This window comes from Sinocyclocheilus rhinocerous, unplaced genomic scaffold, assembly GCF_001515625.1.
Source record: "Sinocyclocheilus rhinocerous isolate Xijiao unplaced genomic scaffold, SAMN03320098_v1.1 scaffold1666, whole genome shotgun sequence".
Classification (NCBI taxonomy): Eukaryota; Metazoa; Chordata; class Actinopteri; order Cypriniformes; family Cyprinidae; genus Sinocyclocheilus; species Sinocyclocheilus rhinocerous.
Genome location: NW_015628700.1, coordinates 1 through 9,462, shown reverse-complemented (window position 1 = coordinate 9,462; position 9,462 = coordinate 1). Strand labels below are relative to the sequence as shown.

General features: G+C 38.6%; 1 protein-coding gene across 1 annotated transcript; it reads right to left on the bottom strand.

Annotated features, from left to right (window-relative positions):
• Positions 1-2,596: 2,596 nt before the first annotated feature.
• On the bottom strand, positions 2,597-4,275 carry LOC107738321 (tripartite motif-containing protein 16-like). Its single transcript, XM_016550060.1, has 4 exons — positions 3,994-4,275; positions 3,713-3,863; positions 3,569-3,628; positions 2,597-3,162 (listed from the first exon to the last, which is right to left on the bottom strand). Exons 1-4 carry the CDS (start codon positions 4,273-4,275, stop codon positions 2,597-2,599), a joined length of 1,059 nt encoding a protein of 352 aa, XP_016405546.1.
• Between the last annotated feature and the right edge of the window lie 5,187 nt (positions 4,276-9,462).

Below are 9,462 nucleotides of genomic sequence, written 5' to 3'. Positions count from 1 at the left end.
ACCTGAGAATCCTGTGGCGAACGCCCGCTTATATAGCCAGATGGCTTCACCCATTCTGGCGGGCTCTGTCACCACAGGCTTGTGCAGCCCCGCTGCCGAGCCATTGGTTAGTTTTTAAAGTGTACTGTAGCGTCTTAGCAGACTCAGTACGAGTGAAGTATCGATAGGGAATGTACTCGGTTACTAACGTAACTTTGGTTCCCTGAGATACGGAATGAGTACTGCGTACTTTGCCGTGCTATGTAGCTGCACGACTCAGTCGTCGCTTCAGTTGAAGTAACCTGAGGATCCTACAGCGGAATGCCCGCTTATATAGCCAGATGGCCCCGCCCATTCTGGCGGGCTTTGTCGCCATAGGCTCATTCAGCTCCGCTGCCGAGCCATTGGTTCGTTTTTTATTCACTGCACGAACCAATGGCCGTGCAGTTACATTGCGTTATTGAAAGTCATCGGAGAAAAAGGAGTTTTCCCCAAATTACTCGTTCCGTATCTCAGGGAACCAAGGTTGCATTAGTAACCGAGTACGTTTATTCTCATCAATATTCTTGTCCTCTATTTTATACATATTTATTTATTCATTTAACAAATGCTTTTATCCAAAGCAACTTGCAAATGTTTATCACAAGAAATTAATCATAAGAACAATATCTGTGCACAGTTTAGAGTATAAGCTACATTGGTATCCAAGCTAGAACAGGGGAATGCAGAAAAGAACAGAGTTAAGCCTCGTACACACCGGGACGATTATCGCGAGTGCTTATCGCCAACGTTTTTCGACGCGTCTTTTGTGTTCATACCCAAGCGATTTTCGCAGGCGATGAGCCGAGTGAACGTGCAAATTCACTCCCTGACATTAGATGGCGCTTAATGAAAAACAGAAATACCCCGGTACACATCGAATCCTATTTGATCTGCAAATCCTCTCCATAACAATTCCCTCTTATCGAGATTTTTGTAGTCGCTGCCGCGTTTGTCATAAAGCCCTTTATGTTCAGACACCAATGAGACCCGCAGCTCTACATTCATCTTGCCTCGATGCATCTTCTTGGTCTACTTACTTCCTCTTTTTCGTTAGGTATCAATGTGTGCTCGGCAAGACTGTTCTAATGACCGGGAACAGTGCAGTCTTTTCAAATGCCTCTTTCTGCAGCGGACCACCCCCCTTCATGTTGAATTTGGACATGAGGGAATTTTTTTAAAACCCTGTCCAGCATCCTTCTGGCACTGTCTTTGTGGTTTCTTCCTTCAACTCTGCACAACTTTGACACCATTGCTGCCCGGATCTTTTCAAATTTTAACCGCTTTTCCAGATGTTGAAACTCCTCCTCAGTTTCTCCAATTCTTCTGAGTGTGTTCAAAGACCAAGTAGGAATGTCCTTTGTCGTTTGTTGTCTACTTACTTCCTCTTTTTCGTTAGGTATCAATGTGTGCTTGGCAAGACCGGCTTTTACGCCTCGCGTTTTACGCGTCGGTGTGCACACTCACATTGGCACCCTTTGTTTAGTCACGAGGCATTAAACGTCGGCGATAATCGCGCGCGATATTCATCCCGGTGTGAACAAGCCTTTAGATGTTTCTTTAACATTGTAATGGTCTCAGCTCATTCCATCAAGTAGTATAGAAAAAGAGTATGTATGTATAGTATGGGGAAAAAAATTACTATGGAAGTGTTTGGTTGGCAACATTCTTCAGGATATCTTCTTTTGTGTTCAGTAGAAGTAAGAAATTAATTCAGGTTTGGAACAACTTGAGGGTGAGTAAATAACGGCAGAATTTTCATACAGTATTGTATACTGTACAATACTGTATGAACTGTCAGGGTGAACTGTCCCTTTAACATATACTCTCCCCTTATGAAACAAAAATATATGGACAAATACTTCAAAATGTAATGCTATATATTATATAATACAAGGGAAACTAGTGCTGATATTTTTAAATATACTGCAATATGTGCATTAACCATGTATGGTTATATATATTGATAAATAAAAATATTTAGAAATGAAGACAAAAATAGCATTACATGTAATATTCATTGGCAAACTGATGACACTGCATTTTGATGCACTACTATAATATTTCACAAGTTCGTTGCCGTTTTTTTTTGTAGCTGAGAGTTGAAAACTGTTCAACTTTGGGTAAAAGGTAGCACTCATCATTGCCACTTTTACTCAGTCGTCCAATTAATGGAGGAGGACAAATACTACACCGACCAATCATCTCACTTGTATAACGACTGAACAACTATGGAGAAGTTCATATTGCTGGGTACTTTCTTCAAAATGAGATACTATACATTACTTCCATAGATATTCTAAATCACATCAACCATGTAAAACAATAGAACTTATATTACAGAAATGTAAACACGTATTCAGGCATAAAATATTGCTGCAATCCCACATACATGTAAATGCATTATTCTATAAAGGGTAGAGTCCTACTGAAGATCTGAAGCTCTTTACTCTTATCTTTTTTTAGATCTAATCAAATCTGTTACATCAACAAGTGTGTATTGTTACTAAGCAGCAACATCTGTCAAATCCCATTAACTATTTTAGGCAAATCAGCATGTGCAGAATCCATGGACCATCTATTTTATGTCACACAGTTTCACTGTTGGATATTCAGCTGATCCAAATAATCTGTACACAAATGGAAAAATAAACCTAAACCCAGGATAGAGCGACTGAGTGAATGTGGTCTGGACTCTGTGGATGAGGGTCATTATGCCAGAGACGCTGTAGAAGGACAGAATTCCGATATTGTGATCCACATACACTCCTATTTTACGGGAGCTTGCCACTGCAGAGAGTTCAGTCTGTTTGTTATTTTGACAGAATGTGTAACTGGAAGGAGAGCAGATTAAACTCCAGGACTGATCATTACTTCCAAATTTGCTCTTATCACCCCATCCCTTTCTGCTTATACTCTGATAAGACACTGATATACACACACAATAATCACCACTCCATTCAACCTCCCAGTAGCAGCGTTCACGCACGCTCTCAATACACAACACCTGAGGCCAAAAACTAAATCTGTCTGGGTGATCAGGACACTCTTGTCGTGTTCTACTGTAAGTCACCACTCTGTTCCTCTCAGGAAGACGGAGGTGTTTGTGCACTGTGTTTGGATCCAGAGTAAATCGACAGAAATCTGATAGAGACAAAAAACATGATCTGCACCAAAATCTGTAGTTTCAATAATTAAAACATTAAATTCATCTGTTAGTTTTCATATAGATAAAATGTGATGGATGTCGTTATGAATGAAACGAATGCTGATAACTACAACTTTCATATCATATTTTACTTTTATTTTAAAACACTGATGTAGTGTATTCTGATAACAAGTGTTGCCAAATGTGCATGGGATCCATTTTATATGAAAATAATCAAGTCTTATCTTCATGTTTCCCTAGTATATCTGAAAAAATTCATAGAAAAAAATACACTGATTTATCAGTGTTCATAATTGGATCTTTTCCTATAAGAATGTTATATATATATTTTTTATCGACAACAATCCTATTTTTTGCGTTCCTATTTTCCTAGTAACTTACACTGTAGGAAGTCTTTCCTGCTCTCATATTCTGGGGTGGGAATGATCTGGATGCATGTCACTGTGGAAAACAACACGCATGACATACAGTTTCAGTGTAAAAGAACTAGATAAATAGAATACTAATGAGTCTCCAGTACTTTACCTCTTCCAGAGAGTTTTTCAATCTCTTCTCTGCAGAAATCCTCCAGTTTCTGTCTCAGTTTAGAGACTGATTTTCCTACAACATCCAAAGAACTGTCAGTGATGCTGGGAACATCTGGAGATCCAGGAGGAACAGGGAGAGACGGGAAACTCTGCACAGACACAAACAACCAGAGAATAAATTTAAGACAGAAATATTTCATAGAGAGTAAATGCTGCTCAAGTGTCAATAAAATCTGTAAAAGCTCTCAGTAATGAAAAGACTGATGGCCATGGTGTTACCTGGAGGAAATGAGTGTGATTATGTGTCTGTGAAAGCTGTTGTAGTTCAGCATCACTCCTCCTTAGTTGATCAATTTCATGCTCTAGTTCTTTCAAGAGACCTTCAGCTCGACTCACTACAATCTTTTCTCGATCTCTGATCATCTGTGTGACCTCAGAGCATCTTTTCTCTATGGACTTCTTACAGTAACTGTGTCCACAGGGAATGGCTACTGGATCCTTCAGCAAATCCAGACACACTGAACAGCTGAACTGCTCTGCTGAAACACTTGCTTCAGCCATTTCACTGCATGCACTCACAGACAGAGACACAACACAGCTAAACGGCACTTAGGTTGCATTTTTCCTGAACTGGAGAGAACTGGATTAATTTCCTGGTTCTCTGATTGAGAGACGTGTGCAAATCAGGTATGCCTGTGACGTGCAAAAGGTTTGTTTGCAAAAGGCTTGATCACTGATAATGCAACCATCTAATAGATTTCAGTTTCATACAGTACAGAGACAAATAAAGTGTCACGATCACCAGCTGGAGTGCCCATAAGCTCCCCCAGGGGCACTCCTTACTACTCCTTTACCATTCCATCACGAACTACATTTCCCATTAACCTTTGCCTGGACTCGTTGTTCTGTGATCACTTCCGCCTGCGTATCATTAGCTTGTTAAGGTCTGTGTGTTTATAAGGTCCGTGCTTGATTTATTGTACATCGGTCATTGTTTCCTGTATGTGTGTTCCCAGTTGATGCTCTCTCTTGCCTACTCTGAGTGGTTTATGTTCATGATCCCCTATGTGGATTGCAGCTTGGTTCTTGGCTTGGATAATCTGTGTTTGTGTTTTAATAAACTTTTGTGCTTGCACTTGGATTCTCGCTCCCCCTGGTCTTGGCTCACATGTAACATAAAGGCTTTAATAGAGTGTATTGCTTGACTATGCTGTTTATACTTAACTGCATGAAGCTGCAATATTGAATTTTAACTGTGATAATGAATACAAACATCATCACTTTGATCTGTTAAGGTTGTGTCCCATGCCTTCAGCCCAAGTCACTGGAGTAGGCGGCAACATTTCGGTGATCCTACATAAGACGATCAGTGAGGAGAATGGATGAATCCACACAGAAAAATGATGACAATGATGATTATAAAGATTAGTGCATCAGTTGTATTCAATGTACAATAGAAGTATTGTATGCTACATTTTTGTAATATGGTCTTACATTATCAACATGGTTTTTCCTGGTCTCGTAATGCACCACTTTATTTTAAGGACCAATTCTCACTATTAACTAGTTGCATTAGCAGGAATATTACAAGCATATTGGCTGTTTATTAGTACTTATAATGTGCATATTAATTCGGCATGATCATATTTTAAATCCCTTAATCCTACCCCATACCTAAACTTAACAACTAACTTATTAACCAATAATAAGTAGCAAATTAGGAGTTTATTGAGGCAAAAGTTGTAATTAATAATTAGTAAGAATTTGTACCTGTGTGAATATGATACACAAACTCTCGGTTGGATAAAGCAAACTAGTACACAGTTATAAAGTTTTAATCAGTGAAAATTGTAATCAAGGTAAAGACGTACAATACACATACAGGAGTCATACATTAAGCACGGGTGAGTTTGTTATTATTGACTACGTTTACATGCACCCTCATAATACGATTATAATTGTTTTTTTTTAGTAATATTGCGATTAAACTTTGTAAACCTCATGTAAACACAATACTTCGATCAAACTAATGTGATAAAGTTCATTGTAACAATAACTGCCTTTAATTATTGTCACAGGTTCACCAGGCTCTCTAACCACCTCCACTCAGCGATCTCAATCACCAGCATTCTAATCATCACCATCTGCAAGTCATTACAATATGTCGCTTTGTTTCATAATTACAGTGTATACGTATTTCTTTATTTACCCCAAAAGAACTGAAGTAAATGGGTTACATTGTAACATCTGAGGGGCACGTTGTAACATGACCATATGACAGCTTAAAATGTTATCTGATCTAATGAAAAAAAACAAAACAAGACAAACTAAAATATTTTGTCAATAAAATACTTTTTTTTTTCATTTAAAATAATGGTGTTTTTTAAGAATTAAAAATAATCTAATTTTGGAGTTTGACAATGAACGCATTGCCACCATGCCTCGGACGGCCCTGATCGCAACACACAGCTATACAATATAGTTCAAAACAATGTGGGCAAATAGATGAAGAAACACATTCAGAGAAATACAGAGATTAACACTCCCCTCTACTCCCTCCACACACGGCTCTCCAGTGTTGGGCATGTTACTTTAAAAAAGTAATTAGTTATAGTTACTTCTCACAAATAGTAACTGAGTTAGGAACTGAGTTACATCATTATAAAAGTAACTAATTACCAGGGAAAGTAACTATTGTGTTACTTTTAAAAAAATTTTTCAAATATGTCAAATAACTTGGAAGCCCCCAATATTAAATATGTTAAATGAATCACAGCTATACAATATAGTTCAAAACAATGTGGGCAAATAGATGAAGAAACACATTCAGAGAAATACAGAGATTAACACTCCCCTCTACTCCCTCCACACACGGCTCTCCAGTGTTGGGCATGTTACTTTAAAAAAGTAATTAGTTATAGTTACTTCTCACAAATAGTAACTGAGTTAGGAACTGAGTTACATCATTATAAAAGTAACTAATTACCAGGGAAAGTAACTATTGTGTTACTTTTTTTTTTAAATTTCAAATATGTCAAATAACTTGGAAGCCCCCAATATTAAATATGTTAAATGAATGAAATGGACACTAAACAGAATAAATTGGCAATATAATCGCCATTGGCTAGTACATTTTTTAGTTTACTCATCAGACTAATATCAATTATCTGATATATTTTATCTGACTATTTTATATATATATATAAAGCTTATGTTTGTAAAATGGCACAGTTTTTTAAATATCTGACACTTAGCATCAGTCAGTCAAGCATTATAATATGATATTATGATAATTTAGCACCTCGGGGTGAAGCCTCCATTCCCCGGGCCTCTGCCCCTGCCTTGACAGGATGTCTGCTCCCATATTGAGAGAGGAGGAGCGAGAGGAGTTTGCCCTGGGACCACACAAGGATCTGGTGCGCCAGCCTGTACAGGGGGCGCGAATGCAGACCTCCTTGGTGGTTGATATACAGTGGGTACGGAAAGTATTCAGACCCCCTTAAATTTTTCACTCTTTGTTATATTGCAGCCATTTGCTAAAATCATTTAAGTTAATTTTTTTTCCTCATTAATGTACACACAGCACCCCATATTGACAGAAAAACACAGAATTGTTGACATCTTTGCAGATTTATTAAAAAAGAAAAACTGAAAAATGCTCAGTATTTAGTAGAAGCACCCATTTGATCTAATACAGCCATGAGTCTTTTTGAGAAAGATGCAACAAGTTTTTCACACATGGATTTGGGGATCCTCTGCCATTCCTCCTTGCAAATCCTCTCCAGTTCTGTCAGGTTGGACGGTAAACGTTGGTGGACAGCCATTTTTAGGTCTCTCCAGAGATGCTCAATTGGGTTTAAGTCAGGGCTCTGGCCGGGCCATTCAAGAACAGTCACAGAGTTGTTGTGAAGCCACTCCTTCGTTATTTTAACTGTGTGCTTAGGGTCATTGTCTTGTTGGAAGGTAAACCTTAGTTCCAGTCTGAGGTCCTGAGCACTCTGGAGAAGGTTTTCGCCCAGGATATCCCTGTACTTGGCCGCATTCATCTTTCCCTCGATTGCAACCAGTCGTCCTGTCCCTGCAGCTGAAAAACACCCCCACAGCATGATGCTGCCACCACCATGCTTCACTGTTGGGACAGGTGATGAGCAGTGCCTGGTTTTCTCCACACATACCGCTTAGAATTAAGGCCAAAAAGTTCTATCTTGGTCTCATCAGACCAGAGAATCTTATTTCTCACCATCTCGGAGTCCTTCAGGTGTTTTTTAGCAAACTCCATGCAGGCTTTCATGTGTCTTGCACTGAGGAGAGGCTTCCGTCGAGCCACTCTGCCATAAAGCCCCGACTGGTGGAGGGCTGCAGTGATGGTTGACTTTCTACAACTTTCTCCCATCTCCCGACTGCATCTCTGGAGCTCAGCCACAGTGATCTTTGGGTTCTTCTTTACACTTCAGCGCCAGGCGCGAGTCAAACGAGCGCGGAAACGGTACTGTGCTCGCAGCGCATGCTCTTCAACTGCACGCACAAAAGGCGCCGGCGCGCGCTGTAGCCTGTATCCTTTCATATCAAAGCACGAAATAAACAAGAAGTAGATAAGGCTACTTATAAGTAGATAAGTCTTTCATGTGTATTTCTATTTTATTTATTTTTTTGTAGTGCTGTCATGCAAGATATGTCCACAAATGTTTTAAGCAAACTTGATGATCAAGAAATATGATTTCTGAAGTATTTTGTATGCATGTCCTGCTGTGTCATATTTTCTTACCACTGCAGCCCTGTCTTCATAATTTTCATAAGTTTTCCATTTTTGTCTTCTTTTAGGACAGTTCTGGAGAAAATGGGGCTGCTGGAAAATTTAAAAATGAAATGAATAAAGTTGTTCTATACATTACTTTTGTAATTTAAGTTATTTTTAAATAAAGCAAATTAATTTCTGTGCATTATTTTATTTTTGTATTGTAAGTTGAAACTTGTAAATAAAAGACGAGTAGTAGTTCTGGAAATTGTTTGTTTTTGCAAAGCAAAACAAACTCTTCTATAAATTTTTTTTTGGTGTCTAAATTAACATTTGTTCATGAAAATAAATTGTTCTATACTAAAGGTACGTTTGGTAACCACCTTGTAACGATCAGCCTAACAGGCTGGGTTACAAAGTTTAAAATGGGGTCAGAATTTACTGTGTGAGAGGTTTATATGTGTTAAAATAATGACATAAATCTGTAAATACACCGTTCTTAAACGTATTTCTAAGTTCACGGGACTTTAAAACAGCACAATAAAACCAGGAAAACTCAGTCTGTTGAAAGCATACAGTTCTCTGCACCATACCCTAAAAACAGTCCAAGAATTCTAGAGTGCTGAAAAAGTCCCAAAGTGAGTCCACCAGTGTATATACAATCCAAAATGAGTGATAATCCACAAGCTTGCAAGTAAAAACAAGTTTACTAAATAAGCCAGGTTTATTTCAGTTAGCCTGACTTATTGTCAGTTGATTTGGTTCAATATAAGCCAGACTAACTGAAATAAGCCTGGCTTATTTGGTAAACTTGTTTTGTGAAACAGGCCCCTGGAAAGGTAAGTCCACAGAAAGGAAACGCCACAATCCAGGTGTGTTTGGTAGCTGTTAGTGGCCGCTTTGTTTGGCATGCTGCTCTCTTTATACAGCTCCTGCTTCCTGTCACATGACTGGTCACATGACAGGCCAACCATATATTTCTTAAAGACACATACACACTAAAATGTTAAGAG